This window comes from Empidonax traillii, unplaced genomic scaffold, assembly GCF_003031625.1.
Source record: "Empidonax traillii isolate 1590-97213 ecotype Southwest subspecies unplaced genomic scaffold, ASM303162v1 scaffold54:size2178333, whole genome shotgun sequence".
Classification (NCBI taxonomy): domain Eukaryota; kingdom Metazoa; phylum Chordata; class Aves; order Passeriformes; family Tyrannidae; genus Empidonax; species Empidonax traillii.
In genome coordinates this window covers 1,274,024-1,295,153 of record NW_020955247.1, presented here as the reverse complement: position 1 = coordinate 1,295,153, position 21,130 = coordinate 1,274,024, and the positions used below count along the sequence as shown (strand labels likewise).

The following is a 21,130-nucleotide window of genomic DNA, read 5'->3' as shown; positions in this document are numbered from 1 at the left end:
TCTCTCTCTCTCTCTCTCTCTCTCTCTCTCTCTCTCTCTCTCTCTCTCTCTCTCTCTCTCTCTCTCTCTCTCTCTCTCTCTCTCTCTCTCTCTCTCTCTCTCTCTCTCTCTCTCTCCTATGTGGTGTGGGGTTTTTGCACCCCATCTCCAACCTCTCGGCTTCTACCGACGGATTATTCATGGGCTGCCAGTGGGAAAAACTCGCTTAACCATGAGTCATCACCACGGATTTCAAGGAGTTAAAGCTTTAAGTCTTTTTCTCCTGCTCCGTAGAGGTCCCCCCCCAAGGGGGGTTAGGTTCCCTCTCAACTTGTAGCATTTGTGTTGGAGGTTTGGAAAAAAACTGGTCTGGAATAAACTCACGACACTAACAGTCTACAACCTGAGGTCTCATGGGAAATTCAATTTTTGAAAGTATTTCCAGAACCAAACAAGAAATTAAACATTTTTGTAGAAGTTCAAGGGAGACCTGGCATTTTTCATAGCAAAAGAAATTAGTTGCTGTCTTTGTCATCAGCATCACGTCTGTATGTCTGCTTTAAAAAGAAATAGGTAAAAATGGAAAGGCGATAAACAACAGTACCTTTTGTTCAAGTTGGTTGTTGCAGTTATATGTGAAAAAGACCTGCAGTGTTTTTGTGTGGCTCCCTATGAAGCATCTTTCCTTTCTTTTGTCCATTTTGTAACAATAATAAATGGAAAAGACAAAGTTTTAGAAGAAAAAAAAAAAGGGATGACCCAGTTAAGAGATCCAAAGAATTAAAATACTGATATACTACTAGAAGAAGTTGTAGGCTTTGAAACAGAAATGAATTCTCTAAAGCATTTTCACATAGTATTCTAAACTGCTGGATACAATTCATGGAAATACTTACGTTATCTAGTTGGACATAAATAGAAGAACAGCATGTAGGATGATATTCTCTGATGGAATACATCAGTTCTGTGAGGTGCATAAAGTATTTATAGTTGAATAATACTTAACAGAAGAACAACATAAGCTACACTTAGGAAATATATTACAAAAAATTCCTAATACTTTTAATATGGTATAGTAAAAAATGCTGTTAAATATTTTACTTGCTTATCTAGTATGGCAAATAACTGCGTATTGGCATTGTTTTTCGAATTACATATTGTAAGTTGAAAAGCAACACACTCTCTTTATGAAAGTCTTCTTGGAACTGTGGAAGTACACTATGAGGGCAGAGTACCCAGGATTAAGTCATTAGTCACTGAAGCCTTTCTACTTCAGCCTTTTTTCTAAATCATTTGGCTGTACCAAGTATTAGTTGTTTCCTTTTGCAGACATTCCTAAAAAAATTATGATGGTGAAACTGAGTAAGTAATAAAACTTCATGTAGTCCTTCATATAGTAATAAATCCTTCATGTCATAGATAACACTAGCTTTTTTTTTTTAATGTGTGTAAATCTTAGTAGTTTTGCTTTCTGTATTTCTTCTGCAAGTTGTTTTAAAAATGCGAACAAAAATGTGTATAAATCTCAATCTTCTTTATATGAGGACAGACTTGTTTTTTTCTTTCCAGTTCTGAGTAAAGATCCTCTTTAAAATTCTTACTATTAAAATATTGCTGTGTGCCATGGTCAAGAAATTATTAATTATGTGTAGCTTTCAGTGTCTGTTTTATGTCAGATAATTGACATGAGATGTTTGTTCCAGGGACTAAGAAGTAACTTAAGTTCTGTCATCCAGTTATTTGTCTGTGAATAGAGTTTTCTGCTAAATTGCATGTTTTTATCTTTAATGTAGCTTTATGAAGCAGAAAATAAGCATAAAATTTTGGAGAAGGAGTTCCAGCAATACAAAGAACAGCAAAGCAGCAAACCAGAAATCCAGCTACAATCAGAAATAAATCTTCTCACTTTAGAAAAGGTATACTGGATTTTTCTAGTACTTAAAAACTGTCACAATAGTCCGTGCAGTGATAAGGGGGATGATAGAAAAATACTGTGTGATAAACTGGTTAATTTGTCTGTTTTGTTTTACTTTTTTCAATTATTTCTTCAGACTTTAAATATTGAGACACAGGTAAGGCCAACAGTGGCCATTTATTTCTATAGAGAAAGCAGTAATGCTAGACGCTAAGGCAGGGAAAAAAAACTAACCTATACATTTAAATAATGATTTATGCTTGGGATTCTGAACACTGTATTTATAAAAGAATAAGGAAAAATGAGCACTTTCTTCTGAGGATTAGTTTAGACTGGTATTCCATTTTGTGCATGTTCATAATTAAGTGTTTCTGGAAAGAGATGGTGTTACTTATCAGTGGAATGGAATCATCATCATAAGTTGATTTCTTAAAAAACATACATGCCTTCAGTAGGGGATACTTTGATTAAAACTACAGATATGGGCATTTATGCTCAGAATTATTATGAAATTGGAGTCAAATTGTTGACCAAATAAGCTGAGAAAAAATTAGGCCAGGCTTCTTGACACAAATTGAACTGAGTTATATGACCAGTCTGCATGTTACTGTATTCTTGAATAACTTCTAATAATGCAAGCAAACAATTCAAAATACATTTTGTCTCTACAGACTGTTTAAACTCTTACCTTTAAATATTTTTAAAATTCCTGTTTTTGTTATCTTAGTTAAAAAAATCTGTGATTTAAGATCTTCACAAATTAAATGGAAAGAGCGTTTGTGAGATTAAAGGAAAATATCACTTCCTCAGATGTTAATTAAAAATCCTTCATTTTTTCAGATTATGTTCTGTGTGCTTCATAACTTTTTTCATTTTCCTTTTAATGCTAAATTTTCTTTTGCACATGGAATAGAATGCAATGAATCTTTTTTGTGTGTAATGCTTTTTAAAGATTTAGGTAGTAAGATCAAAGGTTCACACTAAATATGTAGATTTTAAATAATGGTTTGAACAGATGTGTATTTCAGAGAAAAAAATTTAGGACATATCTTACACCAGCAGGAAAGAAAAAAAATCCACACACCTTTTAAGGGTGAGATTTATCTATCAACATTTCTGTTAAATTAGTTTTATAATCTTACTTCAAATAAAAAAGGGATGAGGGGGTGGCTAATTTGAGAATCTTAAATTTAAAGGTTACATCAGCAGATTTAGTGCTAAAAAGCAATCTTTCTTTTTTTGTATAGACGGCCATCCAATAAAAATAAGGTTATATTTTAAACAAGAAAATGTTCATGTGCCATAATATTTATGTTATATTGTATAACAGTTTTAGATGATGTTGTATATTACACTACATAAACACTTTTCTTAAACCAGACCCTTTGTATATATACATCTTTCAGTGATTGTTACTGCTGTTATTGCTTCAGCTGATATGATTTTAATTGCTTTCAGGTTGAACTTGAAAGAAAGTTAGAGTCAGCTACCAAGTCAAAACTCCACTACAAACAGCAATGGACAAGGGCTTTGAAAGAACTTGCTAGGTTAAAACAGGTATGCAGGTTTTCTTTGTTCATTTGAGACAACAAAGTTAATGTGATCCTGGAAGCTACTATGATTACTGTTAACTACTGGAAGTTTTCGTTTTGTTAATGTTTGCCTTTGCAAAGTAAAACTCAGAGCTATACTGTTAACAAAAATGAGAACAGCAAAACTAGTTTGTTTAATACTGAAGTCATGTAAGACCAAGGCTCACACATGTGCAAAGAAGGTTGACATAGTTAAAAGCAGGTGTGTAAAAAAAAAAAAAAAAAAAAAAGGTTTAATTTAATTCCAAATAATGCTGAATCAACAGTTCCAGAGAAAATATTTTGCTACTATCCCAACCAAGTTGGTCAGTTACAGTCCTAACTGTTCTGTATTTTAATTGTATAATGAATGAAGGGTAAAGACAAGAAAGAAATCTTCACCTTTAGAACAAGGGTTTAAAGTTTGATGAATACTATAAAATGAAGTAAAGTTAGAGGAAATTTTAAATTGGAAGTGAAATTTTCTTCTGTATTTGGAATTTCTAGTCTCATACCAACACGGCAAACTATTTTACTGCTATTAACAGAGTTCTTGTTTGTGTGTGTCTATATAATCGTACACATATGACTTGAAGTCAGTTCATTCAAACTTTCAGTAGTAGCAGCTTCATCCTTGCTGAATCCATATTGTATCTCTGTGTTGTTTTTTGTCATCAGTTGTCTTTCTTGAATTAAACAATAATTAAACAATATACTGAAGAATGGCAAAAATTTCCATTGGCTTGACAATTTAGAAAACAAGTTAGAAAATAATTAATCCCATTTGCTGAACAAACCTTGACATGGACACAAATCTTCAGAATTCAAGTTTAGTAAAAAGTTTTTATTACCTGTGTTCACACCTAATTCCAGGTGTTGAGGATCAGTGTAGGGTCTTTTTTAAGGATTACAGTACCTGCTTAATTCCTACTGATAGAATATTCAGGTTTTGGAAACTGAGAGGTCAATCTCACACTCTCCTAATTTATAATTTCTTTTAATTTGTATTTCTCTTCAAAGAGAGGAAATGTACACTATGGTGATTGATATTAAGTAAAAATTAATCTTTATTTACCATCTTCAAATTGCTCTGTTTGCCCAGTGATAAAAGGAGTTATGAAATTTTTTTCTAATTTCTGAAACATTTATGATTTGAGAAGATGATAGGAGGAAGAATATAAATCTTTTGTCTCTGATTAAGATTTCTTCAGCAGTCATGAAATGTCCATGCTATTTTTTTCTTGTCATGTTTTAAAATTCCTGTAGAATAGGAGATTGTTGCTTGCCACGTTAACACCAGTGTGTATCCCTGTCAGGTTACTATTACAAATTTCATCACCATAGGCCTAATGATCTGACTTTATTAGCATATGTTGATGGTTTCAGCTGACCCTCTTGCTGAAAGTCTGATCCATAAAATAAGTTGGCATGTACAGTGAATTATGCTACCTAAAACTTTTCTGCAACAGAACAAACCCTTTCAAAGTAGTTTCTTGTGGTTTTTATAGTCCTGTTCTTTATCTTATACTTGGTCTATTGATAAAGAATTTAAGTGACTTTAAAGAGCCAAATGAAAGTTGAAGCACATCTGATCAAAAATCATTTACTGTGTTTTAAATATAAATTTGGAAACTGTTGCTTAAGGATTTCTAGATTTGCTTTAGTTCCAATGATTTGTGCAATTGTGCATAATATGACCAATTTCTTGTTTAAATTGGATTAGTACCATGTTAATTTTGCATTGCCTCTGGTGAATAGCCACAGGGTTGTAATCTGCGCCAGTAATTTGTCACACCAAAGCTCTCTAGAGAACTATACAAAACATTTGTGTAGTGAGGATTAGACGCTGAAAGCCATATCTTAGATTGTTAATAAATGTTAATGACAAAACCCAGCTGGTAAGTCTTGGAAATGAGATCTAATGCTTTGTGCCCATTGCCAAAAAAATGTTTAAACAGAGATTTCCATTACTCAAAGGTGACCTGGTGCAGTCAATTTGTGAATTAAAGAAGCATAATCTACAGGCTAAGCATTTAGTAAAATGCTATTCTGATTTGCAACCATAAAAGTCAATGTTTCCTTAATTAAAAAGTTTTCTTTTACTTTGGAACTAGTTCTTAGCACACATCTGGGATGGTTTTATATTTTGCAGAATGTGAGATATGCAGTGCATAACTTAAAAGAGTATGGGGCTGTTAAAAGAATATGATCTAAACTTCTCCATTTGTAGGATTTTGAATGCTAAACACAGTGCCAGCGTTATTGAAGTACGTGAAGGCATATATATATATATATATATATATATATATATATATCCTACTTACCTGTGCTAAAAAAAAATACAGAAGTTAGTTGAATTTTAACACAGTTTGTAAAGCTGAGTGGCAATAGACTTCACCCAGCTTACTTTTCTTCCCTCTGTTACTCAGGGCAAGTCTGTATTAATACTTTGTTTGTTATACTTTTTTCAGCTTGAGGGAGACAAAAATGTCAACAATCAGTTACATATCTGTGCACCCACGTAGATTTTATAATTTCTGGAGGTTTCAAAAACTGTCCTTTGAGGCTTGCCTACTGGGCAGTCTCAATACTACACAAATAAGACTTCCTTTTTTTTTTTTTTTTTAATGGATGTTAGCATTGTTTCTGAGAGGAATCAAACTATTTACAGAAAATTGCGTCTATGTTTATAGAGACCTTAGATGGTAAAGTCAGTACCTGTCTGGGTGTAAGAAACATTGTATCAAAACAAAAATAAAAACTGGCAAAAATGTCCCTTTTAGCAGTTGATAATCTCAGTCAGATTTAATCTAAATAACCAAAATCTCAAAATGTACATGCATTCAGTGTTCTGTGAGAAATATTTTTATAAGCCTTCTAATGTGTTTGTGCCCTACAGAGCTGTTAAAATCAGCACTGATGCATTTGTTTAATGCAGCATAGAACGTATTGGCTGGCTGACAGTTCACTCTGTCTTGTCTAGCATCTTACTTATTCACTCAGTAATTAATGTGATTAATTTTTAAGTAATTTAGCCAAGGATAGTATGTAAATCTTTGTTAAAAAAAATAAGTCACATTAAAAAAAAAAAAAAAAAAGGAACAATAAACCAGTTGGAAATCCAAATCTTGGTTAAAAACTGTGTCTTGAAACCATCCAGGCCCTCCTACTGACTTGTCAGCTCTGGGTTATTTTCAGAAAACTTTACTTGAGTTACTTAGCTTCAGTCGTAAGTTTTTCCCACAGACTTGCATGGTATGTATGAGTGGGAGAGTGAATAGTGGCTGCTATTTAGCCATTGTTTAGTCTAGTGTATGTATGTTTACATCTCCCTTTTGGATTTATAGGCAGCTATGGCAAAATAAAGATTGTGCTTCCTTGATTGAAGAGCCTCTTAACTAAAGCACCTGGTGGCATACAGGGGTTCTTTTATGATCTGATTATAATTGAAATTTTGAGGGTTTTTTATTGTTGATAATTTTTATTTAATGCTGATATATCTGTAGTATCATAAGTTTCAAAACATGGTGGAGGCTTCCACCATGCAAGCTTCTAAAACAGTATCCCGTGTCTCAAGCACTACATTACAGATGAAAACTGATGAAGAAAAGTAGTAAAACCTTCAAGTAAATTATTTGATAACTTACAGATGGCTTTGTTTAGTTTTGGATTTGTTTTGTTTATGGAGATGTAAAAGAAGGACAGCAAATATAAAATTAACAAGTGAAAGGAATATTAGTGATAATTTTTACTGAAGGAGTCAGGACAGTGAAGAAAAGAAAATGAACAAAAGGAATAGCAGGACTAGCAGTGCTGAGAAAGTATTGGAGAGGAAAGTACCTGGGCCAACTAATAGATATGGCAAAGGATAGTTTTGACAGTAATTTGCACATGATACTTTTGGTTCACCTGTGGCAGCCTTACTGTGGGATAGTGGCTGATGTTTGTTAGGTAGTGATGAAAGAGTAAAGTATTTCCAAGTGTTTGGAGTTTCTGATGGGTTTATCTTCTATTCACAAAGTTGCCTTTAGTCCAGCAACTGATGATTCTGGAGTGTTCCCTTAGGTGAAATGTAAAAATGCGAAGTTCTAAATGTTTAAAAATCAAAAATTCTAATACCTCTTACTGAGATTTAAAACATCCTGACTGGCTAGAACAAGCAGCTGGGAATAAATCTGAAATGTTCCTTATGTTGGGATATATTATAGGAGAAGAGTTTGTCAGAAAGACGTGACTCAGAATTTTAAGCACACGAATATGTGTGTATAAACTTGTGTGCATTGAGGTACACTTAAAGAACACTTTATAACTTAGTTTTTCAGTATATACAGAATAGAATGAAGATATTCCATGGGGGTTTAGAAGTGCTGGACTTAGCTTTATTTGTACTATGAATATGCAGAAATGTTTTGTGAACACTGTTTTTTCCTTTTGGAAGATCTCACAATAAATTCTGCTACATTTCAAATCCTTCCCTCTCTCATTGTAACAAAAGACAGTCTTTTTATGGTCCCTCAACATATCATAGCAAAATTTGTATACAAATGAATTCAAAATCAGCATACTTCCCTTCTTATCAAAAAACTGTTGTAAATTCTTTGCCATCTTCTTGTATTGATGGATTATTAGGAAACGTGTTTCTCTTGCTCTGTTGTGAATGGTGTACATAGGGCAAGTTTTCTGTTACGCACCCTACAAATTGTTATGACAGACTTTTTAAAGGAGTCAAAGACTAATGTTGGGAAAGACTTTTGAAAATCAGAAAGTATGAAGTGTGTAATGTAAATTATGCATGGGATCCATCTTAAACGAATCTTCAGAATCCTTTCCCACTTGTTTTAGTGTCTTTTTTCCAAGTTGGGCTGTCTCAAACTGAAAGGTAGAGAAATATTTCTTCAGAAAATGTTGATTTTTATTTTTTTTAATTTAATATTACTGTACTTGAATGTCACTGTTCAGGGTCACAGCATGGCATGCCTCTGAAATTCTTGACTTTCACTGACTAGAATTAGTCTTGACTTTTCCCTCAATACCCCAAATATTTATATTTACATCACAATTATATTAGCGATTAAATGAAATTTCAGATCACATTTGTCTGAAAGGAATTCCTACCCAACATTATCTTGTAGAAAAAATGTACTGATAAGTGTTTTTCTCCTCTGTGGAGAAAATAGAATTTAGCACATTCTACATTAAATCTTACTTCCTTACAAAATTAGGAATATTATCCTGAGCAAAGAGCATGCTCGCTAATCTCACTGGTTTGGGTTGGTTTTGTGTTTGTTGGGTTTTTATAATAGATGTTTTACCCAGAGAAAAATATTAAAAGGAACAGAACTGAACAAAGGATTCTGCAGAAGAGACTTGCTTTTCCTTCATCTCTTTGGCTTCTGCATCATTCTCTTTTGTCCTTTTCTTGGATTAATTAAATATCATTAAAGACATTAATAAAAAAAAATTATGATTCTGACACAAACTCAAACAGTGAAGGCATAAAGGACCAAATTATTGAATGAGATCCCTTTTGATCAATATGAAAGCATTAGGAATATTGTGTCTTCTTTCTGGTCTGATTAAGCTTTAGTCATTGTTCTGTCAACCTTAAGTGTATGTACTTCTTCTGATATATATTTCTTCTTTGAGCTTGTTTAAAATGCCTTTATTGCTCTCAGATTGTCATTGTGAGCATGTTGCGTAACTGCAGAAACTTATGGATTGTTGAATTTTCCTGCCTCAAATAGTAACATAGCAGCTTGTTGTGGAACTTGTAGTGCCATATGCTTGTTATGGCCAGTGTGCAGTTATGCCTTTCCTCTCAAGTGCAGCTGTGAGGACACTTTCAAAATCTTTCATTTTAGATCTGAATAATATACTCCACAAACTGAAGTGCTGGATTAGAAGGCTTGTAGTCACAGCTATGTGAGAATTTGTGTGGATGTGAAAATACTGCTGTTGTAGTAGCAAGTGCTAGTTTGTTTTGCCTTAGTTTCATAGTATTTAGTTTTCCGGTGATTTTTGCCTAACACACCTTCAGAAAATTCTCATATACAATTTTTGAGATGCACAAATTTGACAGATTAATCCCCAGCTTCCCATGACGGTAGCCCTAGTTTGACAGTTAAGGCATGAATGAACTGAATTGCAGAACAAGGAGTTTTCCAAAGTTAATCCTTTTCTCACCCTCTGCAAGAATGTATTGGACTGAAGATGATCACATAGTAAATCAGCATAGATTGAAAGGCTAGAAAAAGAGATAATGACAATTAGAAGTCCTGTGATGTGTAAACGTTAGATTCTGGACATCACCTATGAAGCAGTTTGCTTGTAAATAGCATTCTTATATAACTTACTGAGTGACCTCTAAGACTCTTCCCACTGTTAGATAACGTCAACACGAAACCCAGGGTGTACTAGACAAATTAATTTCAAAACCAGATCTTGGATATGCAGGGTGTACTACATCTACTACAAGGATATGTTTATCAAGTTTTTTTAGACTTGGTGTGTAATCAGTAGTTGGTCATCCTGTAAGGACAAATAAGCAGAAATTTCCAGATTTGTTCTGTATGTACAGGGCAACCACTCCTCCTCTGAAACTAAATAAAACTTTACAAAGGAGGTTTAACATGCTCAAGATTTTAGGTCTCATGTTTGCAGTAAGGTTTTTTTTTTTTTTTCTGAAACAGTAATATTTTAATTTGCTTACTTTTGAAAATTATTTAGCTTAGTAGATCGGAACACCAAGTATAGTGATTGATGGTCTCAAAAAGAAGTAAATATTAGCCTGTCCTCGTGCTTCTAGATTCTGGATAATTGAGATAATCAGATTTGCTGTCAATCTGTTTACTTATTCTGTAACTTGTACTGGTTTTATACCAACCTATTTGAGACTAGATCATGCTCAGCATTTTATCTTCCTACCTGAATTTAGCAAAATCAATAACTCAAAGTCCAACTATCAAAATAATTAAAATAATTCCATTCCTCCTTGTACCTGTTTATTTCATTCTTCCTCGTAGCCTGTTTTATACTTGAAGTCTGGGTTTACTGTCTGGATGCTGTTGCCTATCTGTATTTGGAGACCAAAGAATACCATTGTGATATTCGGTGGGACTTTAGGGGAAGACAAAAAACAAAAACAAATACCCTCTGTCTCTTCTTTCTAAATACTTGAACCAGCATTTTTTTATCTGTAGCATTTTTAAAAACATTAATATCTAAATTCAAAATATTCTGTGATCAAGAAGCTCCTAACATGTTTAAGTATATTGCTTAAGTGATTAATTTGCACTCAATAACTTAAATCATGTCTCTAATTGGAATATACCTAGTTTTGAGTTTCAACCAGTGCTTTTTGTTGGGTGGAAAAATCCCAGCTAATGAACTGATGTGAAATATCAGTCTAGTCCATACAGAGGTCAGCAGTAGCTGGACAAGATCTAGAAACCCACCTTGGATATCTTTGAATGTCCTCCAGCTGCCCTCAGTCATTACTGAAGTACATCAAGAGCCAGCAGTTGCATTCAGGCTATCGTGTTTAACAGACATAAGTGAATGTATTCTTAACTTATCTGCTTTTTTTTCAAACCAATAATATTCCACTCTTCCACATCCACTTTTTCCCCACTGAATAACTTTGTGTGAGCCATAAACTGTTCCAGAGTGATTTTCTCATTTGCAAGTATGTTGAAGAGTAGATTCTTGTGGAGTTGGCTGTTACTTTCTTGCTCCTGTGGAAGTGATCAATTGCTATCCTTTCTCTGGTGTTCTAAACCCTGAGTAATCTGAGAGTTCTTTCTCCATGGCAGCTTAGTTTTGTGTTTGGTTGAAGGAGGTTTCTTTGGTGTGGTGTTTGATTGGGTTTTTTTAAGATGGGTTGGAAGAGTGACTTTTCTACAGAAGTTGGATTTGCTCTTTCTGATGTACCCACACATCTTGTTTGTTTTGGTTTTAGTGATGATTTCAACCAGTTTGGGTACAATGGAAGTAAAGTCTGCTAGTAGTTCCTGGATTCCTAAAGACTCTGTTTAAAGAAAGAATAAAATGAAAAATGGGGAAATAGTTATTGCTATGATGTCAATAGCAGTTTTGGTGATGGATCAAGACTAACCTCCAGTTAGTCCTGCAACTTTTTCTTTGAATTTTATTATATTCTTCAAAATTCTTGGATAAATATCAGGTGTCTATAGTGACTTTTTAATATTTGCTATATGTATTTGTAGATTGCTGTTCTTCAAACCTATCTGACATTAAAAAGGGTGTTTCTCACATGGAATGTTCTTCTGTAATGAACTCTTGATGTAGAAGGAAAGACTGCGGCTTTATCTTCAGCAAATCTTTTAAGCTTCAGTCACCTGTCAGCTGTAGACTCTTTGGGACAATTCCTGCTTCTGGTTTTATTAGTAGCATGAAACCCTTTAACAAATTGTTCTTTAAGCTTTATGACCTGTCTTACTGCAGGTGATTTAATTAATTTAATTAATTAATTTAAACATTTAATTTGGCTAGCTGATGTATTGAATTTAGTATAAAAATATTTTCTGTTTGCATACATGCTATGACTTCTGTTCGAGTACTTCTCTATTTCTTTGCTCACCTTAACAATTAGAGTCTTTGTTTATGCCAATTCCTTGTGAAATTCAGATTATCTTGTTAAGTATTGATCATCAACAGGGATGCTTAAAGTGCTGGCTACTGAGATTCAGGAAACTGCCCTACTAAAGTCTTCCAAATAGGTTGACTATATAAAGAATATACTCACACCTATCAACCAAAAAAAAAAAAATCTTTTTTTACCCCCATAGTAAATATAAAACTGATTTTATTAACAATCAAATACCTTCATATGAAGGCAAGGTCAGAATTACAGAGATATCCTTCCACTTCACCATATGCTTAGATCCAGGATGTTTTTATAACCTCCTGTAATACTTTTTAACTACCTCAGGACTTCTGTCTTACTCAGAGTGTGAGATTGACTGTATTGACTTAGTGCACAAGGTCATATGGAAAATAACTGGGAGGAAAAGAAGTGGAGAGAACATATTTCTCATTAAGACACTATTGTCATGAGTTGGCAGTGGACTCAAACCTTACTTTTGTTACACTCTGTGTGTAAAGCTTTAAAAAAATAAAGATAAGTAAACTTTAAGAGTGGATAGAATGGTTGGATTAAATCCACAAAATAAGTTATTTAAAATTTCACATAGTGCTATGCAACCACAGAAGGATATCTTGCCAGAATTTTGTTTTCAAAGCTTATTTTTTAAGCACACATTGCAACTCAAAAAGTAGTTCTTGAAGCTTTGATGCTAGGCACTATGGGACTGGTGATAGTTTCCTGCAGCTATTTAGCTTTTACTTTCTCAAAAATATTTATCATTTAAATACCATGTAGCCAAGGAGTAAATCTCAGTAGCTTGAGCAGTTCCAGAAGTCCAAGTTTTATGTTTACCAACTTAAACCAGAGTTAGTAGAAGGGTCTGTTAACATTTTGCTGTTTTGTTAATGGGAAGATATCTGTGACTGGGCTTCAGCTGATCCGGCTTGGACAGGTTTACTATGATTGTGATAGTCACTGGACTTACTTGGTGACATCTGTAATGTAGTAAGACATTCTGTTAACTCCTACGTTTCTAATATTCCTGGAGACTTAATTGTCATTACTTCATTCCTAAACTTTTGCTCTGTCGCTGTAATTAGCACTTTTTTCACTTAATCACATATTTAACTGAGTTATGTCTTCACCCCTTCACCCATTAGCGTGAACAAGAAAATGCAATGGCTCATCTTAAAAAGCAGCAGCGAGAGCTGGAGCACATGAGGCTGCGCTATTTGGCAGCGGAAGAAAAAGAGCTGGGGAAAACAGACCGACAAGAGCTGGAGGATATCAGAAATGAACTTAACAGGTATAAAAGTATTTGTAAGATTCTTCCACACCAGCACCTTCCCTTCTTTTTTCTTGCTGTCAGCTTAAAATTAGGAGAAAGTTCAATTAAATCAAGGTTGTAATTGGCTGTCAAAGTTTAGTGTCCCTTACGCAAAGATTACACATTTGTAAAATGCAACAGTACTGCAGTTTAGCAAAATCTATGTTTAAGGCCACTGTACCTGTTTTTTATGTTATGGTCATAGTTTTACAGTACCAGGCTTTTTTTTCTATTTTAATCCTTCAGTTCTAAGTATTACTGCTGTGTTAAGAAAAAAAACAAGACATGTACTGTTCCTATTTTGAATACATTCAAAGTTTAGATAATGCTGTCCTCCAAAAACTGTCTGCACTAGTTTTGTATGTCGAACCCTTTTGAGTACAGTTTGTATAATCGAAGTAGAAGCTTTGATAGCAAGTATCATATATGCATATAGAAGAAGTTTTCTTAGAACTTAAGTATTATATTAACATTTCTTTGTTTTCCCCAGAGAGAATAATTTGTTACCTTTACAGATTTCTTTATTTTACTGAGTACTTCAATAGCTAAACTAAAGACTTGATATGAAGATAATCAGAGTGCGTTTTAATATATCTCATTGTCTGATTCTTTCTACTTTATCACCATAAGGCTGAAGCAACAAGAAGAAGAGAGAAAGCGACTGCAAGATGCTAAAGACAATTCTGCTGGTAGAGTAGACGGTCTTCATTGTAGAAAACTAAATGAGAACACAGATGATTACCTCTCTCGTCTGATAGAAGAGAGGGATACCTTGTTGAGAACAGGAGTCTATAATCATGAAGATCACATTGTAAGTGAACTTGATCGTCAAATCAGAGAAGCTATTGCAAGAAGGAACATCACTATTTAAAAGCATACAAAAAACTGTTAAAAAGAGCCAAAATCTGAATAGAGTGATTTTTATAAATCTATATGACTTTGCAAAATATGCGATGTCATGCTTTGTTTTGCACACTATTACCAGCTCTCTTTGAAGTCAATGTAAATATTTGCAACATGTCAAGGTAAGCACAGTTGTAAGTTTATAATGTTTTTGTACTCACATGTGTGTATATATATGTGTTTGTGTAAATATATTTATCCTTGTACTTTCTTCTGAAATGTTTGCTACCTCTTTTTGCATCACCCTGACCAGGTTTATTTGTAATTTTTTAATATTCATTCTAAGAGGTTTTTGGTCAATATTACCATTATTTCTTAAAATTTTTAAAAGTATCTCTTCAGCTATGCTAGGGAAAAGTGATGTCAGCTGCTTTCCCTGACAAAACTCTTAATTCTGAACTGAATTGCAGCATTAACAAAATGTTTTTTTTTCTTTTTTTTTACTAAATGACAAGGTAATCAATTTTGGCTTGTCTAACTGTAGCTAACACAACTAAGTTCTGTAGTAAACAAGAGACAAGGTTTTGAGTGTGTGTGTGTCAGAAGGAATCAAACCTTATGGAACTTATGAACCAGTTATTAACTAGCCTGATTGTACAGATAAAATGCCTTTGTTACCCTGGCAGTTTTGCACGTGGACCAGTAAGGGTGAACCCAGGAGAGTGAAGAACATATTCTGAAGTGTATATGCATTCTTACACTGATCCCTAATGAGGAAAGGTGATTGAAACAACAGTTCAGTGAATTTATACACTTTAAATTCGGAACACAAGCATAAAAAGCTCTTGGTTTAAGTAAAGTTCTTGTTTTCAATCAAGATGGAATCACTTTGAAGTTACTTAACATGTATTTCAAAGCATGTTATCTCATTACCACTTAAACTGTATATAAAACTTTGTTTGATTGTGGAAGTATGAACAGGATGCAGAACAGAAATCCACAAGCAATGTTAGTTTCTGCATAATCACAATTGAGAAAGTTTTGGTTTCCAGCCTTCATTCTGTTTCTGTGATATTTGTGTGGATCTACGCGACATTAATTTAAAGTGCTATCCTTTCAATAGGCATTTTTGTCTGTCCTATACTCACAAGTGTTTCCATTTGAATGTCAAGTACAAAAAACTGTCTTAGGATTTTTAAATTTTTTTAAGTGAATGAAGATAACAATGGAAAAAGTATTGATTTGGGTTTTTTACATAAAATCAGTGAAGTTTCATAGACATGGTTGACCTTCATTTGACCTTCCTGTTTTGTATTAATTATAAATTGTATTAATTTGTATTTGTTATAAAAATTATAATTAATACAAAAATATACAAATAATTTTGTATTAATTATAAAAGGGGGGGGAGGGGTGTATCTTATCTGGCTTTACCTCTAAATGCATTGGTTTTCCTCCTCCTTACCATGGGTGTGTCTCCTGTTTAAATAAACTATTAATTTAGACTTTTTAGAAAAGTTATAAACAAGCTGTAAAAAAAACATGGAGATCATATTACCTGAGGAATACTTGAATACTTATCAATACCAGACTTAGTAAGAAATGCTTTTGTAATACTTTGCACACTTTACTGCATTTTTCGAAGTAGTGTACTTAAAAAGATCCCTCTCCTCTAGCAAAGAAAATATCACCTCCTTAAATCCTATAGAGATCCATGACATATAATTTTACAATATTTTTTTCATCATGGCTGTGTCACTGATGCATGATTATATGCAATTACTGTAAATGACCCAGGGAGCTTCTGTCTTGACAGGAAAACTTGTTCATGCTGGTTTTCTTCACATGCTTGCTCACTTGTGTAGTTTCTTTTCTGAACACTGGAGGGTGCCTGAGACTTAAATATTACAAAGACAGTGTTGACTAAATTTTCATAACTGGTCATTTTTTTTGGACTGGTATTCTATGACTTTTCAGGTGTATTATTTTATTAAATAAAATTTGATTTTTAAGTAAATATAAAGGACTCTGCATTTATTTTTTAACTATATATTTGAAAGAAAAAATTGTTTACTATTTCCAATAATACGACAGTCTTTAGTGCTTGAATCTATAAAATAATGAACCTGGTAATGACTGTTAATTTCACTACTGTGTCATGTGGAAAAAAAAAAAAAAGGTAGTCATGTTGCTGTGTGTTTTAAGAAGGAAGTTGGGTGAGTTTTCTCTCTAGAATCAAAATATTGTGTAAAAACAAATCATAGAATACTTATTTTTAAAAATCATTTATAAACCTGATAATTCAAGCTGTTTGGGTCCACTTAGCCATATGAAAGATCAGTGTGCAAAGTGTGAATTTTATAATTGTTAAAAACACTTAGCATAACATTTTTGTTTTGTTATGTAGTCCTTACTCTTAGTGTTCATTGTTTGTGTTAGAATGTGGAAATGTATTACAGTGAGGATACTTTAAGCTTGATATATCAATTTAATTTTTTCCAGAACAATTTGTCTGTGTGCTTTAGACTGAAATATTCCAGAAGCAAGATGTTTATTTGTAGTAGATATGGATCATATGAGCTCAGACATGAGCTCAATATTACTCTTCTTTAAAGAAGATTTTTATGTTGGGTTCCATTTGCCTTTTTATTATCTCAAAGCCATTTTAAAGATTATAGGTATTCAATAGAGAGACCAAATACCGTTTCAAAATATTTTAAGATTTTTACCTTAATCTCTTTTCTTTGCAGAAGAAATGTCATTTGAAACAGATGCATGATACAAGGAGCTTACTTTAATTTACCCAGCATAAAAAGACTGCTGGAAATGAGACCTGTGTTTACAGGTTCAATCCTGGTTCCATTTGCCAGAGAAAATGTGGCAGGAAGAGGAGCAGCAGCTAGGCCCTCCTGGAATTCTGGCAAACTCCTATTGATTTTATTGTGCCCAGATTTCACTAGGGAAGTTGATGGAATTATTTCAGAACAAGTACTCCTACCAGTATGTTTCTGTGAACCCAAATTGGAGAGAGTGGGGGAGTGGAGTGGCTGTTCTGCGTCAGTTCCACATCAAATCATTTCCAGCCTGCATCTGCCATAGGATTTGGGTTCAGAATTTGCAGTTCACTTTGAATAAAGAAACTTTGGATTCAATAAATACAGGATATAATCAATCTTTCAGAGGAAAAGCATTAACCCACCTGGAAATGAGGACACTTAAAAATACTGTTGTTTTTTCCTGATAATCTTCAGACACAGGATCCCCTCCTGTGTTGGTATATGCTAATTTTTCTGCCAGTGCTGGGAATTTGCTGCTACCAAAGAATTACCTCAAATTACTTATTACAGGTTTAAATGTAAGGCAGGAAACCTGGATACAGAGTGTTTATACATCTCCGTATGGAGCATTAGCTGAGATCTTGAGAAGTTACAAAGAAACAGACCTTGTTAGACTGTTTAACAGGAAAATTGTGTCTAAATTCTGATTTGCACATTAAAGCAGTGGAATACGTTATGGGAAAAAAAATGACAAATTATTTTAAAAATAAGATGGCATTGTTTTGCTTTGAATCTGAATTATTTAAGTATATAGTTACACTATGGATCTTTACAGTATATTGTTCTTTTGGAGTGAAGTTATAACCACTGTTTTGATAATATTTTAGCAATGATCCGACACTTTTAACACTAATACACTTTCAAAACTGCTGTTGCGTAAAAGAAGCATTGTTATATCTGGCACTGAGCTTTCAAGTATTCAATCTGTAGTTCTCATTTGCTGCAGTTTAAATGCTTCTCCCTCCATCCACCGAGATAAACCTTAATGCACAACTAAAAACAGAAGTCCTTTATCATATCTTCTAAGTGCTACTGAAGTATTTATACTAGTTAATACATATTTACACAATTATTTATTTTGCTACTACTGTGCCTAAATGATCATGACCTGTGTCAAGGCTTGGATGGAAGCACTACTCTCGCTATTGTTAACGACAGAGCTGTAGAAAGGCGGCTGCATACTTAGATCTCATTTCATTTGTTTCTCCAGGGGGTTGTATTAGTAGTGTTTTCATTAGAAATGTTTTTACAGATGTCGGCTATCCAGATATGAAGTCTCTGTGGTGGAGAAGCAGTCAGGAGTTTGGCATTCAGAACAGAAAGGGGAAAAAAAATCATCTTTGAGAGACTAATTTATAGAAAAATAATTTACTGACTTTCTGATGTATAAATGTACAGTAACCCCATGGCAGCTTTAATGCAGAGTAATTGAATTCTTGCAAGGACAGTTATTTTCTATTCTTAACTTGAAGAAATGCTACAGCCTGTCATTCCCCATCACCAAAGACTAAAATAGTCCCCATTAATAATGCTTCTGGAAAAGTGAGGTCCCCTACTCTGTAGTGCAGTGCTCTTTTTTCCAAGCAAAATACTTGTGGTAGTTCAACAGCATTTTAAGCATTGTCTGTATTGCTACAAAAAAGTTTCATTCTAACAACATATAGAGAGAGTAGATGGTTATGGAGGTGTTTAGTGTTACTGACTCTTTGAGCAAAGGGTTTTAATTGCAGTTGCTGAGTTGTAACAGCATTGACAAGATAATATGGCATCAAAATTTTGAGTGGCTTTACTGGAACATATGGAGTCTAGTAGGGCAGGCCACAGCCCAGTGCTGTTTCAGCAGTTATCATACATCGCTCATAGCTGTAAATATACTGTGAAAAAAACTGTGAAAATTTGAAAATTATGATTTACTATGAACATCATAGGTTTTGTTTTACAAATGCAAATGCCAATAGGGCAGCAAGATTAAATTACTTGGTTTTGAGTTGAGCAGGCAATCAAACTAATCCTTTTTTCGTAAAATTTAGGCTTAAGTGGTAACAGTAAGTCTACAACATTTTTGTATTTGCTTAGTAGTTTAGAATAAAGTGAGGATGTTTTTGTGTTTTGATTTTCACATCTGGAGGTACAGAAAATAATTGTTATTGATCTCACGTTAAGAGATGTTCCTTGACACCAGACCATCAGTATGTTTGATTGAAAAGGCTATTTTTGGCAACAAGATTAATACAGTAATACAGTATGTCATCCAGATCAGGGCTGAAAAGCACCATGAGCTGCTATTTGCTTTATAATTAGATGTGCAAGCAGCGAAGGTTGAGTCCCATTCGTGTCAGACATGAAGTTGACAGGATGCTTCTCATCCAAATAAATAAGACGGTTTAGTTAGTAGTTTGTTCTTAGAACCAGCACTGTGGGTGTGCTTTCATGAGTACCAATGCATATTTAGTGTAAACCAGAGTCTACCTGCTGCTTCAGGAATCATCCAGGTGATACATAGGGTATGTTTGGCCTAGATAACTTTTTTTTGATGCTTCTATAAAAATAGTGGGGTTTATTGCAGTTTTTCTGAATATGGGTGCAGTGATGTTTTCAGTACCCTAACTTACTGGTTTATCCTGTCTCTTCTGACATTAATGCAAGTGGACTGAGTGAATGGGACTAATAATCCAAAATAAATTAAATAAAACCACAGAGTGTCAAAAGCAAGAAAGAACACATCAGAACCCTAAGGAATTGGTAGATGTATCTCCGTAAGAGGGCACTGCTATTTGTGGAAAAACTTCCACACCTCAGCAACATGATTAGGGGTCCCTAAAGTGAGTTTTACCTGTCCCAATATCTTGCAGAGCAGATGGGCTTTTTTTTTGACTCCGTGGCTTTATCGTCTTATTACATATAGACAACACATCATAAAAACCATTCTAAAGTTTGACCCAAGAATAGAAATTTTTATGCTACTGATCCCATTTCATTTGCTTATATCATCATCAATGCAGATGGCTTGTAAAAGCCTGAGTAGAAATAGGTAGGCTGAGTAGAAGGACATCTTAAAAGGCTTTATCTCAAATGTTGTGTAAGGGAAAAGCAATGCTTTGCCATTCTGACCAATAGCTTGTGCTGCAGTACTTTCTGCAACACAGCAAAATCTCTCCATGGAGGTGATCCCACTGGTAGGCTGAGGGTTGGACACAAAGTCTGTGGTTTCTCTGCCCATCTTGGTTGCAGGGGTGTTGAGTGATCTTGAGCAGGGCTCTAGGCCTTCACTTCCTATCAGCAAAACGAGAATAATGTGGGAAAAGCTTTTCTGTGTAACTGGTTTGCAAGCTGCTGTTTGCAATCTATCCTGGTTGCAGTTGCCTTAATGCCCTAAAAGAGGTAGATAGCTTCTACTGGAATACTTCTTCAGCAAATGAGCACAAGCTATTTACTTTGCTCTTTTATAATAGATAAATTTTTGTTTCATTCTTATGGCTAATTATCAATTCATCTGAAAGCTTTAAAAAAAACCACAAACAAACTAAAATCCTTATGTATAACTCTAATTTCTATGGAAGTTAAGGGAATCTAAGGCTGCAGACTTCCAAGAAAGGCTAGGTTAATCTTGTTTAGAGATTAATTAAATAAAATCATTCAGTGAGGACAGGAAAAAAGACAAAATATCTAAAGTTTTGGGCCTGCCTCAAACAAGACTTTTTGTAGTATGGGGCAGTACTACTTACTCTTGTTTCTCTCTTGACAAGATGAAGGTGATTCCTCATTATACTGATGCTTTGATGAATAGCTAGTTAATTCTTGGTTGTTACAGTTGTGTGGAAAACAAAAGGTCAAGCATTTTTTGCCATATCCCATCTATTGAGTAAATAAGTAATTACGAGGGGTTTAGTGAAAACTTTTATAGGAAAATCATTTCGTGACTTATTAGTATTGAAATACTATTAAAAGCAGATCCCTATACCATTGGAAATTAGTCTTGAAGGTGGGGGGAGGCCAATTCTTATTGAAGTAACTCTCAAATGTGTGGGACCCACTGGTCTCTGCCGAGCAGGA

At 34.0% G+C, this 21,130-nt stretch overlaps 1 protein-coding gene across 5 annotated transcripts in view; it reads left to right on the top strand.

The window, feature by feature from the left end:
• Positions 1–21,130, top strand: part of CEP120 (centrosomal protein 120) — a 65,125-nt gene that overhangs the window by 24,214 nt on the left and 19,781 nt on the right. For 4 of the 5 annotated variants that reach the window (XM_027879345.1, XM_027879346.1, XM_027879343.1 and 1 more), the window contains exons 18-21: positions 1,773–1,895; positions 3,353–3,451; positions 13,231–13,376; positions 14,028–16,257. In XM_027879345.1, the coding sequence (XP_027735146.1) occupies positions 1,773–1,895; positions 3,353–3,451; positions 13,231–13,376; positions 14,028–14,268 (609 nt within the window). In that variant the 3' untranslated portion in view covers positions 14,269–16,257. Of the gene's footprint in view, positions 1–1,772; positions 1,896–3,352; positions 3,452–13,230; positions 13,377–14,027; positions 16,258–21,130 lie in introns of those variants that run through there. The other variant, XM_027879347.1, reaches the window with a different exon arrangement.